Here is a 20,861-nt window from a genome sequence, read left to right on the forward strand (position 1 = left end):
GTTGCAGTCATGACCTCCCTTTTCCCCTAGTTGCTGCTTGCCAGAGGAAGGGCGGGCGGGCAGGCGGGCGGGCGGGCGGCTCTGAATAACACTGAGCCTTTATGGGAATGTATCCAGAGTCCCGGGAGTCACTCTCACTGGTCCTTACCCCGTCCTTACCGTGTCCTTTCTGTCTGTAGCTCGTGCTTCTCCCCGCCTTATATAGCAAGGTCTGGTCGTTCACGTTAACAGAGATCTAACAAGAGGGATGGCTGCCAGGCAGCGTTAAGCAGGCCAGCGTTTGGAATTTCATAAGCGCTCAACTTTGGGTACAGATTGAACGTGAACAGTATGAGGCTGCTTTTCTCCCTGCTCTCTCCTCTCGCTCTCCTCAGCCCGGCTAGCCTCTCTCTGCCTGAACTCTGCTCTACCACCAAGTGAGTGCTTCATAGGACCTCTGTTGATTTTTGCTACGTTTAATTTTTTATTTCTCTTTGTCCACTCCAAGACCACAGGCAGAGCGGCAGCGGCCGGAGCCAGGACTCTGTGGAGGGGCAGGACGGGCAGGTCCCAGAGCAGTTCTCAGGTCTCCTCCACGGCTCCTCCCCAGTGTGTGAGGTGGGGCAGGACCCTTTCCAGCTGCTCACGGCCCCCAGCCAGAGCCACCCGGAGTCCTCCCAGCAGGACGCCTGCCACGAGGCCAGCATGCAGCTAGAGGAGCCAGGCGTGCAAGGCACTGAACCCCCGCAGCCCGGCGTCCCTGACCAAAGCAAGAGAGTGGGCTTGCCGGCAGGCCTGACAGCCCTGGCCAGCAGAACATACCTCGATGCATTGACTCACACAGTACCTCTGCGCCCTGCTGGTGCCGAGGAAGAAGACCAGAGCGGGCCCAGAAGCAGAGCCCCTCCCACCAGCAAGCCCAAAGCTGAGCTCAAACTCAGCCGCAGTTTGTCTAAGTCTGACTCTGACCTCCTGACCTGCTCCCCCACGGAGGACGCCACAATGGGGAGTCGCAGCGAGTCCTTGTCCAACTGCAGCATCGGGAAGAAGAGGTTGGAGAAATCACCTTCCTTTGCCTCAGAGTGGGATGAGGTAAGTCTGTCATGACCTCAGAGAGCTCGTGCCTAGCCAGTCCTGTCTGTAGCCCATCCTGACTCCCCAGGTGCTGGCTTCTGGGACTAGGATCTGGACCGGAGCTGTCCCATCCTGAGCACTGTGCCGAAAAGAGAGCCCACAACCCAGAGGGCAGGTCCCCGAAGAGTTAAGCCGAGGGCGGAGGCCCAGCAGAGCGGGCCTGCGGGAGGGATGGTTCCTAGAAATGACATGTGTTTGGAAACATTTGGAACCCATCTGCCTGGAGTGGCTTCAGAACAGCCATGGCACTTCTTGTGAGCCCTTGCAGAGGCAGAGGGAAGCCAGGCTTAGCAGGGCAGCAGGTGGGCCAGGGTGGGAGTGCTGGGGAGGAGGGGCACCTTCCAGGGGAAGGCTTCTATTCTGAGTTCCTCCTGGCTATTCTTGCCATGTTCTTGAGACCCAGAAGCCTCTCCCAGCAGATGGGTGCGCCCGTCCTGCATTCCCGGCTTGGTGAGGCAGAGGCTTAGCAGACTCAAGATGGGAAGGCTGGTGTGAAGAGAGTGTTTTCAGTGTGAGACCTAGCGTTCTCCTCAACCACTCTTACTGACTGTTTGGAGGTATAACCGGACTATTTTCCCGGGGACCTTTGGAGTGTCTTAGTGGGCAGAAGAACCTGTGTCTGAAGGATCGCCAAGTACCCCGGGATGTTATAGTGCCGCCTCATAAGCGGCTGCCTGCCTTTGAAGTGGACTCAGTCTGTCTCCCAGGGACAATCTGGAGATGCAGTTAGCTCTCTAACAAGAGGGAACAGTACAGCCGCCCTGTGCATGTGAACACTCTCTAACCATTATCCCCAACCAGACTGCTGAGGCTGCTGCTGCAGAGACAGGGTGGGACAGTTCCTCCTGCCCCTATCTCTGGATAAGACCAGGCTCAGGACTGTTTAGGTAGACACAGGAATCCCTGGGCAAAAGATGTTTCATTGCTTAGTCAAAGCCTTGGTGGCCTGTTCCGGAGTGGTGCCAGGCACTGTGTGAAATTGCTCCTGGGTCCCCCAGCAGACTGCACTGCAGTATGTGGGTGTGTATGTCTCCCCCATAACAGCGTTAGGTTAGCACAGGAGTGGAGTGCAGACACAGTCAGGAGCAGTAAAGGGGGCAGACAGAGGCACACCGCTGGAGAGTTTCCAGAAAGACCACGGAAAAGTGGAAGGAGACTGGAATTAAGGAGCTAATAACTCCTCTGGGTCAAGCCCGGTTGGGGCTAACACAGTGAATAGACACCATCAACAGATAGCTGTAGGGGCTGGGGAAGGGGGGTTTTGGGTTCCTAGAGTGTATACATGTAGACGGGTGGTAAAAAGACAGGGTAGGAAATGGACTTGGGAGCAAACAGAGAGAAGCCTTGGAGTGGGCCCAAGAGCTGGGAACCACAACAAGACAGCATTTCAGAACTGCTATGACGTGTCAGAGGGCAGCTGGGCTGGTGCTTGGGTGTCCTTGTCCTAAGATGTCCCCAATGCTGGGCACACTCGCTCAGGCATGGCACTGCCAGGCGGCTGTACGTATTCTCACCTTGTATTTCCTCCTGGAGAATGATCCAGATCTGCATGCCAGTACCCAGCCTGAGCGAAGTGGGCCACTTAGACCCATGCACAGTGTTCTCTGCCTCAAAACGTGATGTGGCTCATGGGCTGTAACCACCTTTGCACATACATGAATGCATGCATTTGTGCATACACACGCGCACACACATACATGCACACTTTTTTCCAATATGGGGTTCCAATCTTTGGCATAGGCTGGCCTCACATTTAAGATTTGCCTGCCTGCCATGGCTGTGGAGTTCGGGGATCATGGGTGTGAGGCACCACACTGCACTCTGGACTTTTGTGGTAGCATTGGAAGCTTTGCTGTATTGTACAGGTTGTTCGGTTTGTTTGGTGGTTTGGTTTGGTTTGGTTTGGTTTGGTTTGGTTTGGTTTGGTTTGGTTTGGTTTGTTTGTTGGCCTCATCTGTAGCCCAGGATGGCCTTGAACTTGGGATTCCTAGGACTGTAGATCTGCTCTGCCATGCCAGGTTACACTGCTGGACTTTAAATCTGAAAAGGGGCAAAGACGGTTGAGCCATTATTGGAAAGAATTCATATGTTTGAGCCTCACTTACAAAGTGAGATTGTGCTGGGGGTAGTCCTGTGACCGGTGTGTGCTGTGCTGGGGATCACAGCACGTGCAGGGCAGAAGCTAGAGCCTGACCAACTCCTGTCTGAGGCCTGGGAGGGAGGGAGGAAAAGGCCATGGGCAGCTGCAACTGCAGCACAGTGCTGGTCTAGAAGGCAGGGCAACGTGGACACAGTTTGGGCCTCTGCAAATCTGGCTCTAAGGCCACCGTTCACTACACTCACACGTTCTCAGGGGCCTCGCCCTTTGTTATGAAGCAGGCCCAAGTAGGGACATGTATAAGTGTCTGTTACGATTCCTGGTGGGCCCAGGAGTAGCAGCTACATGGCAGACTCTGTTATCACTTGCCTGGAGCTTTGGAGAAATGACTGAACTTAGACTGTCCTCAGACCTTAGGAAAGGCAGCAGTGGTGGCAGGTGACCCTCAGGTTGGTGGCCAAGTGCCTGGGGAGTAGTGGAGCTCAAGCCCTTCACACAACTGCCTTCCCCCATGGCTCCTCCCATCACAGACAGAGGAGGTGTGCATGGGCCAGCCTCCTGGATTTACCACATGCCTCTTAGGAACTGTGGCCAGCAAGGCTGGGGGGTTGGTGGCTGAGAGGGTGTCAGGGAGCATGCTCAGTTCATAGGTTTGGGGTTACGCTGCTTACTGCTGGGAAACAGCCTTTGGTGAACTTCACTGGGCAAGATGACTTCCTCACACTGCGTGATGAAGGTCTACCTCCAAAAGAGTGTCCATCAGCGACACCGGCCTTTTCCTCGTGCTCCGTGAGCGTCTCGCTAACCCAGGAGTGATGGAGCTTACTTCCTAACCAGCTTCCCAAGGGGGGCTCTGACACCAGACTTCAGGGTTCCTGGGTCCTTGAGTGAGGTCAGAGCATGTTGTCCTGACCCCTGAGAAGCTCCAGGTATCAAAGACGGGAAGCCACATGCGCCTCCCACACAGATAACCTGTGTGGGTAGTTGTTGCATGGCTGGGTTGGGTTGTATGCTTACTGATTTATAACTTTTCTCACCTAGTAACTGCACACTGTCGATAGCTTTCTATGGCAGGTGGGCTTTGGAGCTGGCACTCTGTATCACCCTTGCTCTTCCTTGTGTGCATGTCACCGGCAATGTACCCCAGGACCCCTGACTGGTCTCAGTGCCCTTGGATCTGAAGGCTCCATGCTATGCTGTGTGGCTCCCTGGGCATCACTGGAGTTCCTAGACACTGAAGGAACCATGTTCCTCCTATTTTTCAAGTCCGTTCCCTTCCTTCAACCTTTGTTAACCTGTCCTATGCTCTGCATTGACAGTCCCAGGGAGAGCTGGGCTTTCTGCATCCCTCAGTTAAAGGCCACCACTCCTCTAGGGCCTTTGCCAGCAGCAGTCCTGCCCAGGTTCCAGCCCTCATTTATCCTCCAGCATGGGTTCCCAATTGTGAGTTGACCCTGCAGCCTACCTTCCACTGAGAAGCCTAAAATTCACTGTTTGCATAAGTAAATGCTGGCTCATTTTGTGTGTGTCATTTGGTAGCCCATGCTGGCCTTGAACTCATAATAGTCCTCTTGCCCCAGGCTGTGACATCGCCACTGTACCCAGGATTAGTGTCATTATCGAGTCTTCTTCAGTCAAGTGTGAGATCTTCCTCAAGCAGGGACCTCATTTGTGTCACCCCTAAGCAAATGTGATGCTTTGTGCTGGAGCAGAGAAGATGTTCTAGCAAACTCCCCTTTGCTGGCAATACTTGGGTGTTCTGTGTGCTGGGGTAGGGGTGGGGAGCAGAAAAGCTTTTCCCACCTCCAGCCACAGGAAAGGCTCCAGGGCTCTGTCCTGCCAAAGCAGCAGTTTCAGTGATGGGCTCCATACCTCAGTCTCCTTAGATAGCCCCCAGCCTGTCTCCTGCACACAGTCATGCATGCAGCAGCAAAAGCGATGGATGCCAGAACTAAATGCTTTGTACACCACAGTGTCTGTAAACCAAGCCTCCCATGCCAAGCAAGACCCAAGGATACTAAAGCCTCTTGCACAAGATGGTGGAGCCGCTGACAACCTCTTCAGGCACTCCTGCATGCTTCACGGTGTCTCTGGAGTACTAGGTGCCTAATGAAGCCATTTGACTCTGTGGTGTAGACAGTGAGAACAGGCGGTACATGTAGACCATGGGTGTCAGCTGTTTTGTTAGTTTATTTTCCTGTTTTTCAACACAGGCTCTCACTGTGTAGCCTTGGCTGTCCTGGAATTGACTCTGTAGACCAGGCTGGCCTCAAACTCAGATCCGCCTGCTTGCTTCCCGGGTGCTTGGTGGTGTGTTTGCTTTCCCTAACTTTTCACTGTGTTTCACAATTGCTTGAAACTCAGATGTGGAGGCTGACTGTAAGAACAAAAATAACTGCCTGGTCAGGTTGTGGTTCGAGGTACAGAAGTCTGTGAGGTCAGCTAGTTCCCCCACGTGCCTACTTTTGAATGGGATTGGAGATTATGGAAGAGAAAACCACAGAAGGCTGCCTGTCTACTTAGCAAAAACACGCAAGCCAGGAAACACTTGGCTGAAGGCTTAAGTGATAAATTTGTGTTTTGTAATCAGCTTTCATAAATATTAAAGAAGTGGGAGATGGTGGAAAGCAGTGATGTGCTCTGTATGCGTGCTCAGCTCCACACTTGCTCAGCAATGTCCACGTGGAGAGTGCCGTGCTCTCAGTCTCAAATGGTGGCTGAGGGACCCTCGGCTGAGCCCCTTCCTGAGAGGGGAAGAGGCGGCAGGCAGAGCACCCTGTCAGGCCAAGCCCTGAGCTTCCCCTTCCCCGCACTGCTCCTTAGAGCCAGCATGACGTCATCAAGAAGAGAGGTGATTGGTGCAGCTCCACAGAGGCATTGGCTTCCCTCGCCACCTAGAGGTGGGTGCAGACAAGGAGGTCTGCCCTTTACCCGGAACCCTCAGCTTGCCACGATCTGCAGTGTGCATTGTCCCTTGGTATGTACACTGGCGTGCTTGATCCTGGGCACTCCCACTCTAAACAAGAATGTGGCTCTCCCACCTCTGGGGACAGCTCGGAGCTTGGAATGTCTATTTAAGTTGCTTCCTGGCTCACACTGGAGTAGAAGCCTTACCCTCTGAGTTTCCATTGGTTTTAGGTTTGAAGCATTGTCCTGGCAGCTCTGCCTTCCGGGCTTTGTGTCAGATCCAGGGGCTCTCAGTATCTGCCATTTACCTGCAACTTGTAAGTCCTGGCTCCTCAGTCTGTGGTCAGACCAGTCAGCCTCCTGCTGCCTTCCTGGGCTATCATGGCAGCATGCCGGGGAAGCAGAGAGCTGGACCCCGCACCGTTGGGCTTCCTTGAGCTGCAGGCGTCTCCTCCTGCCCCCAGCCCGGCTTCCCTGCTGTCCTCACAGCAAGCAAGGGGCCAGTGAGCCCAGTGGGTACAGCACACACAACGGGGCAGATTCTGTGGTGCTGTATTTGCCAGCTGTGTGTGTGTGCGTGTGTATGCATGAGAGAGAGAGGGAGGGAGGGAGGGAGGGAGGGAGAGAGAGGGGGGAGAGAGAGAGAGAATGACACTACTACATGAACAAACATGAGCACTAAGGCATGCACCTCACTATGTAGTTGTCCTAGAAATCAACACATAGACCAAGGTGGCATCAAACTCACCAAGATCCACTGCCCTGCCTCCCAAATCCTGGGGTTAAAGATCTGCACCACCATGTTTTGGTTTATTTTGGTTTTTGAGATGTATGTGTATGGATGTTTTCTGCATGTATGTGTGTACTGAATGCATGCCTCATGCCCATGGCGTCCTAAAGAGGTCATCAGATCCCCTGAATTAGAGTTACAGATTGTCAACCAACACTTAGGAACTGGGGATTGAACCCAGGTCTCCTGGTCTTCTGAACGAGCAGTGCAGTCAGTGTTCTTGACCTCTGAGCCATTGCTCCAGCTCCCCAACATTTAAAAAAAAAAGAAAAAAAAAAAAGCTTTGGTGATGCATGACAGGTAGTGAAAGTTAATGTGTAGCTGATAAAAATGTGCTCTTTATCCCAGAGCTGAGAGTCATGGAAACATATTCTCTGAATTGGGGGAGGGGGTACCTGAAGGTTTCCCTATGCAGCACAGACTGGCCTCAGATGCAGCAGCAGAGTTAGAGGGGTGCACCACCACGGCCAGCTTTCGCTTTCTAGGACATTCTTACACAGCCTGGCTCGAGTTTCATAGTCATGGCACTGACAGACTGTGGGCAAAAAGGGTTTGTATGCTTCTAAGCATTTGTATCTGAGACACAGTAGGAGTCTCTCTTCTTTTCTGTGTGTTTATTTTTTTTCTCTGTGCAGTTATTCATCAGGCTGCTTTGTTGAGTGCCTGCTGTGTCTCAGGCACTGCTGTAGGTGCCGTAGGGAAAATAGCATCGTTCAGAAAGACCAAGTCTCTCGCTCACGACATGCGCACTCCAGAAAGCAGAGAAGGAAAGGGTGAATGAGCAGGTTTGACAGTGTGCTTGGTGGTGGGAGAAGGCCACAGGCGAGGACTAGTACAGTGGGCAGGCCAAGGGAGGATGCTTTTGAGGATGGGGAAAGGCTGGCCTGTGGTGTGGCTGGAGGTGGAAGCCACTTCCTGATCATCTGTGCTGTAAAAGCCATCTCAGGTTCCACCCTACACTGTGTCGTCAGAGACAGTGCTTTCTTTCCTGCCTCTCTCTGTGCAATGTGGCTGCCTCTCATTCCTCGTCTGTTTCCCGTTGGTTGGATTAGTTTATGTTGGCGCCTTTTAAACACTCACACATCATGGTTCTAAGTTGTGGGACTGTAATGAGATCTGACTTCCTGAGGCTTCCTCTCCATTGGGTGGACCCCTGAGTGAATTCTGTTTGGGGCATAGATGGCGGCATCCTTATCTCAGGAAGGAAGTTCCCATGAGTTCATCACATGACCAGGATTCTAAGACAAAAGAAGGGGTTCAGAATTGCTAAGGAAGAGAGTCAGCGGCCGGCCTGCCGTCGTTGGTCGGGTGTAAAGGAAGTCCGGTGGTGAGCACTCATGTGAGGCCCTGCCACAGGGAACTTGCCTCTTGTGGCTTACATGCGTCCGTGCAGGACCTGGCACATCTCACATGCACGCCCAGGAACATGGTGTGCCTTACGTGCATCCCTCCAGGGCCCGGTGCATCTTATCTACATCCACTGGGACATGATATATTTTGCATACACATCCCAAGGAGGCTGACCCTGGGTTACAAATAGTTCACCACAGCCAGGTGCAGAACTCTGAGATCTAGAGACTGCAGTCATCCTCTGGGCCTGGAGTTTGTAGGTCTACACACAGTAGGAGATTCTTAGGGACCAGAGATGATGTCCTCAGACAAGTTTAACTGGCACTGTTAAATTGGTGGGGGTGGGGGCGGGAACAAACCTTTTCTTATACAACTCCAGGAGAGCAATTCATGCAGCTTGAGTTGGCTTCCTTAGGAATCGGCAGCACAGGGCTTTCTACTCCCTTGGGGTCTCTAACAGTCCAGGTCCCCAGCTCAGAGTTCCCCCATTGCTGTTCTTGTTGCCCTTTCCAGTGCCAGTCCCTTTCAGTGCCACCAAGTGAATAGGAAGGAAGAAAGCCCGGTGGCTCTCCCGTGTCTCACCAGCTCTAATGACCCAGTGTCTGGCACCACAGGATCCCTTGTCCATAGCTGTAGGCAGCCTGATTGTCTGTCTGGACAGGTGGGAAACTGCTTGAGCGCAGTAGGGGCTTACAAATGGCAGTTTGTGGCAACCTGTTCCCGGCTGTCCTGATTTAAACAGCCAAGAAGTCATCATAAACACAAAGAAATCTGTGCTTTGTACAAATATTCTGGTTCCTTACCATTTCCTTGTTTCTTTGGGGTTTGGGGAGTTATTAAGGGGTGGGGTGATGACAGGGCGTCACTCATAGGTCAGTCTGGTGTGCAGCTCTTGGTGAACACCAAGGTTGAGAGTTACGGGCACGCCTTGAGCCCTCCCCCTTTCCGCTTTCAGAGGCCTTGGCTTCAGCAGGATGTGTTCCAGCCCAGTGAGGCCTCATGTCTGTTAGGCAAGGACAATGTCCTGCAGTCCTTGCTGGCACATTGTTCCTGTGCAAGTCTCTCTTCAGCCACCAGCCCTGTCCACTGGACAGTAGAGAACTGTGTCTCCACACTGCAGTTCAGGATAGAGCTGCCCAAGCCAAGTCTCAGAGCTGTTTCTGTGCCTCTGGACAGAGTTTGTGCCTTAAGCAGCCTCCTGCCCAGCTCTATGGAAATTTGGGCAGAGCCAACTCTGAACTCGGAATTCTTATATAGTGGGGGTTTTGGTTTTCTCTTTCTTTTTTAAATGTCTTCTAATGGCCAGGAAGAAATATCTTTCTTTGCTGTACTGGGTCTTGCTGTGTTACCCAGGTGGACCTTCCTTCCTCAGCCTCCTGGGTTGCTGGGATTACAAACAGGGGTGGACCACCACACTGGCCATGCAGCCACAAATTCAAGTACTGAGTGAGGAGCGTGGAGTGACAACTGTCCCCTTGCCTTCCCACACCCCAGTCCCTCTCCCTCGGTGTGATTTGTAGAATCTCTGTGCCTGAAGGGACTGGTCCTTCTCAAAGGATGTCAGCTGCCTTTAGGGTTTGTTTCTTGTGCTGGTGATGGAGCCCAGGGCGTTGTGCATGCTGGGAAATGATCCACTGCTGAGCTGAGCTCTTGATGTCCACACCCCTATTCTATTCTTTTCTTTTCTTTTCCTCTTCTCTTCTCTTCTTTTTTTTTAACATGAAGAAAAATATTTTAATTTTTGTTTTGTTTTGTTGTTTTCTTTTTCAAGACAGGGTTTCTCTGTGTAGCCCTGGCTGTTCTGGAACTTACTCTGCAGACCAGGCCTGCCTCTGCCTCCCAAGCACTGGGAGTAAAGGCTTGTGCCACCACCAACTGACAGATTTTTAAGATTTTATTTTAATTACGTGCATAAGCGGGTGGGGGATGTGTAGATGTGAACTCAGGCACCTGTGGGTGGGGCCAGAAGGGGACATCAGATCCCCTGGGGGCTGGAGTTCCAGTTTGAACCTTCTGATGGGGGGACTGAGAACAACACCCCATCCTCTGCAAGGGCAGTGAGCTGTATTGGCTGTGAGCTGTCTCTCTTGCCCCAGGAATGAACATCTCTCTGTAGTCAGATGGCTTTGCTCCAGTGACCTCTGGGTTTGCATCTTTGGTTAAGGAGACCTTCCCTAAGCACTAGTCTCCCAAAGCAGCTTTGTCTCCCCACCAGGCCTTGCGGCTTGTGTTTGCGGTTTCAGCCTTGGTCTCTTCTGTAACGTCTTTTCCTTGGTGAGCTCTCTGTTGGTTTGTAGCCCTGATCTGATCTAGTCCACAGTTCAGTTCAGTTCTTGAGGGGAGGACACTAGAGCTTGGGAGGTGAAAGAGCCGGCCTGAGGCCTCGGCGCTGACCAGTGGAGGAGGCGGTGCCTTTAACATGGTTGATTTTTAGAAGTTGGGTGAGCTTGATTTTTGTTTTTCAGTTGCTCTTGTTTCGATCATCAGGACACTTTGGAGTATTATCTTTATTTAGTGAGGATGTGTGCACATTCTACGTGCACACATAGGGTCTGAGGACAAGATGTGGGGGTGGTTCCCTCCTCCTTGCACTCTCAGGAGTGGGCCTCATGTGAGCAGCGCCGCTTCCCCATGAGTCTCAGCGTGGCAGCTCTTCTTTGCTGTCCCAGGCAGACTGTTGGCTTTGTTTTGTTTGCTTGCTTGTTTCTTTTGTGACTTAACAAAGTGAAGTAGCGATTTCCATCAAATTCTTAAGTTCAGCCTAGCCCCGGTCCCTTATGCACAGACTCTCTGTGTGTTAACTAAAGGGCCTGCCACCTTTCACACTGACACTTTCCATCCCCTCTGTCACCCATCACTATTCCTTTGAGGTCCTGGGGAAATCCATTGTCATTCCAGTAATCCTGCCCTGCTCCTCTTTGCTGAGTCTCAAGGCGTGCAGAAGAATGCGTGTGGGATGCATCACGTGCCATAGGGAGGCCTCACCATGCCCTGCTTTATCCAGGACTTGCATGAGCCTCCCAGTCTGTCAGGGAGCGCAGTCACTGATGGCCATGGGATGCTCCTCAAGGTATCATTCCCATCAGGCTGCAATGAAAGTTGCTTTGCTGTGTAGAGCACATTGCTTTATCTTTTTATTTCTTTATTTTTGTTTTTGGTTATCTTCCTTTTATCTCTGGTGCTGGGTGATTGAACATAGGAACAGCCCTCCCCCCACCCCACGTGTACACACACACACCAGCTCCATCCCTAGCTCCGTCCCTGACCCATATCCGCAGCCACCTGGCAGTCTTTAACTCTTCCTCCTGTGACTCCTGCCCAGGATATACAGCCGAGGCTCTTCCTGTGCTGTCACGTTTGGCCCAATCAACACAGGTCTTCCTTGTGTCCCACTGCGTGCCAGTGGCTCTGGCTGTTCTCCCTGACGGTAAACTCAGCCTGCTCCAGGTCAGAGAGAGTTTCTCAGACGATTTTTAACAGCAGCCTCGCTCACCGTGACCTTAATCTGCAGCACAGACTCCTTTGCACCGTTCTCATTTGAAATCAATAGGACAGACAAAGGCTGGGAAAGCCTTGGGTTATAGACCACCCGAGCCAGATCCCAGCAGGCAGCCAAGGCTGTGTGCTCCTACCTGAACCCGCCCTCCCATTTGCCATTGACCAAGATTTCCTCTGACATCTCTGCCTGTCCTCTTCATTTTCCCCTTCTTCCTCGATTACCTGGACTGACACAGCGTCCAGGCTTTTCCAGGCTTTCTCATGGTGGCTGCCTCCTCATGCCCCTGATCATTTCACCTCACTGTCCCTGACCACAGGCCTTCTGCCCCTCTGCCCTTCTGCCCTCTGGTGCTCCCTGGGCTCCCTGGGCTCCCTGGTGCTGAGAGCTGAGTACCAGCTCCTCAACTGGAGCTTGAGGGTCCCCTTATAAGAGCATTTGGTGTGGCCTCTGTCACCGCCCTGCTGACATTTGTTCCTGTTTTCTGGCTACGCTCCCTTGCTCTGTTTATACCATATGCTGGCTTAAGATGCCTTTCTCCATTCCTTGTGTTGAAATTCACCCTTTATTAAAGCTTGCTCAGTCACTTCTCGTCTGTGTGTCTGTGTATCCTTTGTCACAAGTCGCCTTACTTTTTGGTGTAGAGGCTTTCACTGAACTTGGAGCAGATTGTCTAGACTGGTTGGCCAGCAGGCCCTGGGGGTCGCCTGTCTCCACCCCAGCGTCAAGGTTACAGATGTATGCCATGGCACCTGACTGCTTAGGGTCCCAACTCGGGTTCTCAGGCCTGTGCATGAAGCCTTTCACCCAGTAGGCTGTCCCCCTGTCCCAGTTCCCCACAGTTATTAAAAGCCCACTGCATGCCTGGCATTGTTCGAAGAGTTGGCCCTGCCAAATGAAAAGTACGACCATGAGAAATATGCAGTTTTAGCTGGGCCCTGTGGCCTAGGCCTGTAATCCCAGCTGCTCATGAGGCTGAGGCAAGAGGACCACAGTTGAAGGCCTGCCTGGGCTGCAGAGTTAAAGGCCAGATGCTCTCTCAAGACAGAATAAAATGAGAGAATGGTCCGAGTCTGTAGCTCAGGGGCGTGCCGTGTTTGCCTCGAATGCTGAGGCCTGGGGGCAACGCCCACTGCTGCTCACCACAGAGTAAGTCAGCCCACTGTCAGGCTCTTCACGCTAAAGGGAGAGGCTGGGGTCGAACAAGGTCAAGCCAGTGAGATGATCACAAATGAAATAAAGGCTCATGAAGACAGAGCAGAGAGCTGTGAGAGTGAGTGTCGAGGTGGGAAGCCCGATACCCTGACTGCTGTGAGGCCTGGAGTGAGCCACGGGGAGACGGCGAGGAGCCGGCCCATGTTAGGACATGGAAAGGTGACCCGTCTGCCTCACACTTCCCTCCCTCCCCGGATCTGCGTCTGCATGGGCAACCCTCTCTCCTGGTACTTGGCACTGTGTGTGTTGGTCTTGTTTGTGTGTCCAAGGCCTGCCTTCCCAGCCAGGTCAGGCCTCTCTGAGGTAGAAGGCATGCTTACAAGCCCTCAAGCCTCCCAGCCCTCAGAGGCCATTTGGATATCACAGTCAGCCTGGTCTACAGAGTGAGGTCCAAGACAGCCAGGGCTACACAGAGAGACCCTGGCTCAAAAATACAAGCAAGCAAACAAACAAAATAAAAAAGGAAGGAAGGAGAAATCTATCAAAGCCTGGAAGGACAGGAGGGGGGCTCGATGTCCTCAGTCCTTAAAATGCAACAGCCCCGCTAAAGCTCTCAGGTCCGAGCCACCAGAGGCCTTGCCACAGGCCCTGGCCTGGATTGGAGTCTTGCCTCTGGAGGGCACTGCATTTTGAATTTGCTTTTTCATTCCCCAGCAGTAAGTAGGCACACAGAAAGGTCCTGTTTCAGGAGACCCTGCTTTGTGATGTCATAGGTTTGCTCCTCCTCCTCCACTTTAAAGTGTAGGCTGTTTTACTCAGACATGCAGGCTGGAGAAGAGGAGCTTGTCTGTCTAAGTCCTCGTTGCTGTACTATTTAGCCAAGGTCTCATTCTGTAGCCCTAGCTGGGCTGGAACTCAGGACAATCCTCCTGCCTCAGCCTCCAGAGTCCTGGGATTAAAGCTGTACATTCAGCTCAATAGGTTTCAATCCAACTCCATTCTCTGTTCTTTAGTTATAAATAAAACAGTTGACATTTCTACACAGAGGGAGCACAGGAACCCCTTGGTGAAGTCACCATGTGCTATACACATACAGCTCTTTCTGCTTTCAGGGACCCACATACAAGTGCAGAGCAGAGCTCAGTTTGGCAGGGTCAGAGTGCACAAAGCAAGGGAATGACGGCATTCCTGGGTCAGACCAGCCTTGGAGACATTCTTCCTGCGTTTGGAAGCACCTGCACTCCAGCCAGGTCTGTGCTGTGCCCTGGATTTGCTTAGTTTAGACCATTTTTTGTTTTTCGTTTTTGTTTGTTTGTTTGTTTGTTTTTTAATTGTCCTAACTAAAATATGTTCCAAGCCAAGTATAGTGGTGCATGTCTTTAATCCCAGTACTTAGGAGGCAGAGGCGAGAGGATCTCTGTGAGTTCAGCCTGGTCTGTATAGTGAGTTCCAGAATAGCCAGAGCTACATAATGAGACCATGTCTTGAAGGAAAAAAGTAAGAGAGAGAGAGAACTAAAGAGAGAAGTGGGGGCGGTGGATAGACAGACAGACAGACAGACAGACAGACAGACAGACAAGACCAATCCATCTAGAAAAGGGAATGAAGCATCACAAATCTGACCTGAGATTGTCAGAGGCTAACAAAGCCACAAAACTGAGTCCAAAGAGCTTCTGCTTGGACATCTGCCCACGTAGAGCTGTGGGTGACAGGTGTGACCTTGCAAGGCCACATCGAAAGCTTAGCCTTGATTTCTGTGAATCCTGGCATCACAGCCAAAGCACACACGCTGAGACTTAGGCTGGTATTTAAAACATAAGCAAGCAGTTCAATGAGACAGGCCATTGTGAGCCCGAGGGACCGGTTGCTATGTGAGGGGTGGAACAGGTTGGCTTAGGAACACTCTCCCTGAGTAACAGGCAGACTAGTGAGCAAGCAAGCGTGCGCTGGCTGGCCTCCCTGGAGCCCTGTTCTCGGCCAGCCTCACTGGCGGCTGACCAGGCTGGGACAGGACCCTTTACGTTATCAACAGGTATTTATGGATGCCATCTGTGTGTTAGCTGTGCAGGGTGCCTGCAGCTAGGGGATGGGGCTGAAGGACAACTCTTCCAAGAGCTTGCTGGGATGCAGGGGCCGTTCCTGATGCTGCAGGAAGAGCTTTGAGAGCAGAGCCGTTGAAAAAGCGCAGGGCTTGTCTCAGTGAGTTTCCCGATTTGATTTAGGTTTTGTGTGTTAGTTCAACAAGAATAGCTTTCTGGGTTTCTTATTTATTTAAGGCTGAAAATGTGTCAGAAGAGGATGGGACTCATGTTGGTCTGCTCTGAGGACTCTATCCTGATACCACAGCAGCGTTAGGTCTTAGAGTATGTTCATTACGACAGAATTCTTCCCTACCTGAAGCCTGGCTGCTCAGCACCCAAGGCTAGCTCTCCTGGGCCCGTCAGAAAGAGCCACCCTTCTATCTCTTCTCAGGCCCACAGACTGCTGTCATCCACGGGTGTCCCTCTGAATAAAACAGAAAAAGACAAGAGTCTTCCCTGTGCATTTCCTGTGGGGCCTGCGAGGTTAGGGCCTGGTGGCGTGTGCAGCACCAGCCTTCACTGAGCTCTGTGTCCAGATGCCCTTCACAGGTGGCCGCTCTGTCCCTCTGCACTCCTGCCTGCTCTGCATTCCAAGCGGGAGGGCTCATTTAAAGCCTGCTTGAGGCTAGCACAGCATTTCCAGCTCCAGTGCGTAGCCTGGTTTCCCTTCCTGGGTGCTGTGATTAACTGTCATAACATACCAGGGGAGTGCCAATTAAGAGCATGATCCCACGCCGGGTGCTTCTGCATTGTAGGCTGCCATTGGGTGTGGCACCGTCTCACCTTGGTAACACCTTTAATTGGCATTCACTGAACCGTGTTGGACTCTGACTAGCCGGAGGGAGGGTCCTTGGGCTCAGACGCTGGCAGTCCTCGACTGTCCTTGGCCTGCCCGCCATTGTGCTTGGCTGGTTGCAACAAGACAGGGTGTTTGTGCAGCTTTGCTTTGTGAGCACCACAGCTGGAAGAACAAGGAGGCAACCTCGGAGCCTCACCTGGCCTTTGACAAAGCCACATGATGGCACAGGCAGGCACTTGTAGAGTACATGAGTAAGCCCCAGACTCCTGGGACATCTGCCCGAGTAGAGTTGGCATACGCTCTCACTGTACAAACCCAGCGTGGGCCCATGCCTGGCACATAGGATGAGGCAGTGCCACCTGTTTGTGTACGTGGGTCACCCTGTGCTGTCACCGATGGCAGCTCAGCCTGCAGTTCTGCCTGCTTGTGAGCGTCGGTGAAGCGCCGTAGCCTACAGAGGCGCCATGGGAAGTGCTCTTGCTGCTTCTCAGCAGTCTGGCTCTGACCAGCCCTCTGAAAGTTCTCGTGCTCCCCAGTGTGTGAGGAGCCTGTTTCAGATGCTTGGAATGCAAGCATGGGCTTCCTTAACACTGGTAATCAAGGAAGGTTCAATGCAAGTTTTAGCTAACACGTTTATAAGTGTGTGGCTGGTTTTGCGCCAATGAGGCAACAACAACAAATGAGGCAAACGAAAGTAGTTCACACATGTGGCTGCAGCGAGTGTTCCAAGCAAGTCACATTCTCCTTGTAAACTCTCCTTCTCCCACCTCGCCCAGGCTTTGGGTGTCTGCTGGCTGCCCTGCTGCTGGGGAGGTTCATACACACCTTATGATACTGACTGCACGTGGCATTTGGTCCTAGTTCTCCTCTGAGCACCTGTCTTGGGTTGAGATCTCCCAAAGCAGAAATTAAGTGCAAACTGCCTCTTTGGAGGTGACTTCAGTGGGTGCTGGTGGGAGCTGAGGAGAGGGACATCCTGGGCTGCAGGGCACAGACCTTCTTAAACTCTGAGGTGCAGCTAGAGCTGAAGATTGCAGCGTGAGCTGCTCCCCTGCTGGGAGGCAGGACAGGTCACTGATACTCAAGGCTGCCACTCCCAGGAGCTACAGGGCTTACAGTTGCCAGCGCTGAATGCGAGAGGCTATGGGGAACCCCTCAGCGACCTGCTTCCCCGTGCGGCCTCTGCCGTCCTGTGTGCCGCCCCTGGGGTCTTCAGAGCATGGACACTGCTCTGTGCAGAGGAAGGCTTGCTGCAGGCAGCACAGGGGCTGAGGTAGCCTGGGAGCAGGAGGGGCTGTGTGCTGTGAGGACAGACGGGCCCTCAGAGTCAGCCAGGGAGAATGGGCTTCTGTGAGTAAAGACGCAGAATTGAGTGGAGGAAACAGCTGACAACAGGTCCCTTTTCTCAGGACCCATGAAGGGAGAGAGGCCCTGGGTGACAGTGACAGTGGGGTCAGAGGCCCTGGGTGACATTCAGGTAGATGCAGAGCAGGTACTTCAGCAGATTCTCATCACCAGGTCTGTTTCCCCTAAGCTCAGGCCAAACCCGTGTCAACAACGATGGTTGTCATGCCACCCGATTGGGAGGGAAAGGAGACCGGCTCAGGATGGGGGCAGGACCCCAGCACTGTGCGTGCCTGCCAGGCTGAGGAAGATGGAGACTTCCTTCCAACTCGAGCAGCTGGGCCACAGAAGGAGAGAACTGAGGCTCTGTTATGTCTGACCTCGCCAGTGTTTGGGCTCGGTTGGCCTTTCTTTATAAAAAGAAAGGCACAGTCGAGTCAACATTTTCCTCGTCTAAATGTTTTACTTTGGAATAGTTGTATATTCACAGGAAGTTACAGAAATAGTTCTAAGTGGTCCTGTGTTTGGTACCATTCCCTAGTTTCTGGCTGTGGGGTAATATTGCATAGCGGATACAAACCCACCATAGCAGCATCCTGCTCCAAGCGCTGGATCTCCAGAGGTCTCCCTCAGCCAGCCTGTGCCGTGAAAAGCCCATACTCCTAACATTCCATTCCTCCAGTTAACTGGAGACATGGTGGGTCTCGGCAGACTACAGGGTCATTGTCTCCCAGGTGAGCTGGGGCACACTGGGCCCTGGCTGGAGGCCCCTGTGTTAGAGACAGGTGTGTTCTTCATCTGTTTTGGAGCCTAGAGAAGCCCCTCTCAAGGGCTCTCCTCCCAGCCTGTGGATACCATATCCCCTTGGCAAAGGCCGACCTCAGTGCCACACACTTTCTCCACCTTAGAGGCCAGACTCTAGCATCTGAGTTACAGGGACACTATCCAGGGCACCTTCACCAAGGACAGCTTCATATCTGCCACTCCTCACAGAGTGGGGGAGCGCAGAGTTGGCGAAGGCAGGAAGCAAGGCTGAGGCAGTGTCCTGCCTGGCTCGGTTATTTCTGAGTTACCTTTGGATTTCTGTCTGCTGCACTGACTGACCTAGAGACTCACAGGGCCCCTGCCCCGCCCCTGTAGGAGGGAGCCTGCACCAGCCATTCTCTATTGCTCCCACTTCTGGGAGAGTCTAGAAGTTCCATGCGTCACAGTTTTGACTAGAGCTGTCTTGTTTATTTTCACCCCTTTAGGAGCATATTTGAGAGTATGATGTGTGCAAATAGCCTGAGCCCAGAGTATAGGGAACTCTTTCAGCCTACACACACACCCTGACAGCCCACTCACAGACATGCACAGGGGCGTCTCAGAAGCCACCGCAGTTAAGAGCAGAGCTGGGAAACCCAGACTAGGCCCTGGGCCAGACCTCTCTGGGATCCTTTGTCTGTGTTTAACCCAACAGGCACCTGCCCCAGTCTTCCCTCCATTCCTGTTGCCCAGAGCTCGGGAAGGAGCAACAGACCTGGCTGTGGTTTTGCCGCATCTGACTGAAAGAAGCATGCAGTCCCCTTCTGAGTCTTTATTGATTATTGTAACAGGAGTGGGAGACACCGAGATTGGCAGAAGTCCAATGAGTAACCAGAAGCGTGTGCTTATAAAATTAGGAGGAGTACTAAGGTCTTACTGTCCTGGGTCTTACTCCGGCGTTAATAAGCCGGGTCTTTCTTGGCTCCTCTGGCAGACAGCCTCTCAGAGGTGGAAGCACCCACTCCTTGTCTGAAGAGCCTAGACACACAGAGACCCGGCCTTGGCACTGAGCCATGCTTAGAGAACCACTGGGCTTGGCAGGGCTGCTGAGGCTGGCCAGCATTTGCAGCAGATAGGTGAGGCAGCCTAAAGAACTCCCTGCACAAAGGTGTCAGACTAGCTAGGTGGCAAGGCATCTTTCCTGCCCTTCCATGGCTCCCACCGTGCAGCTCCGTGACCATGAGCCCCACAGGGGTCTCAGAGCCTTTCTAGGGTTCTGTTCATGTGCTTGTCTGCGTGCTTCTTTGATAATGGGGAACTTACCCCGCTGTCCCATGTGGCTCCCCACACACAGAGCGGCCAGTGCATCTGGGTTTCTGTGTTCCCCATACAGGAATGTGCTCTCCTGGCCTCTGTCCTGTGGCCTCCCATTCCCTCCCCAGTCAAATGACCTCTGACCCTGAGCTGCAGCCCAGGAGCACTGGAGACAAACATTTTGCTCCTGTACTCCTAGGAACCCTGTGTTCTGTAGAAACATTGGTAGAGCCCGTATCACTTTATTTAGGGTAGTGGTGGTGGTGTAAGGAACAGGGGCAGGGCGTTTGGGTGGCGGGGTGGACATCGGTTCCTGCCAGGGAAATCATGAAGGACCCGCTGTGCTGGTGTGCTTCTTGGAATCTAAGACTTCTCTTTTTTTCCTTTTCTTTCCCTGAGTCCCAAGAGGAAAGGTCCCAGTTGTTGTAGATGCCACGTACTCGTACTCTCAGGGTGAGCCACTATTTGTCTCCTCCCCTTTCCTCTTTAGGAAAAGAGGAAACCCCTAAGATTACCATGCCTAAGACCCAGTTAGGTTTAACCTCACAAAAGGCTAATACACGACCTTTCCATTCTGTATCAAGTCGCCCAGGGTCCAGTCCTAGCAGGAGCAGCAGTGAGACATGGAGGAAAATCTTCAGAGGCCAGTGAGTGTCTGGGGCCAAGCCTCGCTTATGCTTGACCTTCCCATGTGCAGCCAGGCCACCTCTGCTGCGAGAAGTCCCTGCAGTAACCCTGGGTGCAGGACTAGTGAGTGTGTACTGCACATAAGCTTGCATGCATCTCATCTCGCTGCCTGCATGACGGGTCTTGGCTCCCATGCATGGATCAGGCTTAGGTGAGTCATGGCTAGCTGAAAGCTGAAAAGGCCAGCCTTGCTCTGACTGCAGAAGCCTTGCTCTGACTGCATCAGGGGAGAGTGGAGACCTGGCCAGTCCTAAAAGGCATTACAGAATGAGGACGGGATGATTCCAGAGGATCAGAGGCTTGCCCGGTCTAGCCTGTGACCCTCAGTGGTAGGAGACAGGTGGGCAGGACAGATCATCGGGGAGCATCGTCGTATCTTCCAAAACCAGACTTCTTGCTTTTGCCCTGTTGCTGAGAAGTCTCATGTGTGGAGACAGACCTACCTTCAGGGGACATAAGGGTGTCATTCCTATGGGTTCTTGTATTCCTGGCGGGTCAAAGGTCAGACTGGGCACAAGTTAGCTCCTACCTCCTAGCTTAACTTTTGGTTTTTTTAAGATTTATATATTTTATATATATGAGTACACTGTAGCTGTCTTCAGGCACACCAGAAGAGGGCATCTGATCTCATTACAGATGGTTATGAGCCACCATGTGGTTGCTGGGAATTGAACTCAGGTCCTCTGGAAGAGCAGTCAGTGCTCTTAACCTCTGAGCCATCTCTCCGGCCCCCTAGCTTAACCTTTTTCTCATAGATAGTTTTAGGTGTCCTTGAGCATCAGAAACGTCTTTGAGATCCTGGGTTGTTTAGGCTCCCTGTCCCATAGTCTTTCGGGATAGGTAGGGCTCTACATGCAGAAAGGGGCTTGAGTTAGCCTGGACGCCCAAGTTGGGCCGACTAGAACAGTTGTGGCTCACCACCTGCCATGGGTGTGGATGGAGGCTGGAACTAAGACCTGGGTGACCTCTGGGCTCAGGGCAGA

The 20,861-nt window shown here is 52.6% G+C and overlaps 1 protein-coding gene across 13 annotated transcripts in view; it reads left to right on the top strand.

Moving 5' to 3' along the window:
- Positions 1-20,861, top strand: part of Anks1 (ankyrin repeat and SAM domain containing 1) — a 153,476-nt gene that overhangs the window by 98,058 nt on the left and 34,557 nt on the right. For 12 of the 13 annotated variants that reach the window (XM_006524087.2, XM_006524088.2, XM_006524090.2 and 9 more), the window contains one exon: positions 488-1,071. In XM_006524087.2, the coding sequence (XP_006524150.1) occupies positions 488-1,071 (584 nt within the window). Of the gene's footprint in view, positions 1-119; positions 1,072-20,861 lie in introns of those variants that run through there. The other variant, XM_006524091.4, reaches the window with a different exon arrangement.

The sequence above is a fragment of the Mus musculus genome, chromosome 17, assembly GCF_000001635.26.
Source record: "Mus musculus strain C57BL/6J chromosome 17, GRCm38.p6 C57BL/6J".
In the NCBI taxonomy this organism is placed as follows: Eukaryota; Metazoa; Chordata; class Mammalia; order Rodentia; family Muridae; genus Mus; species Mus musculus.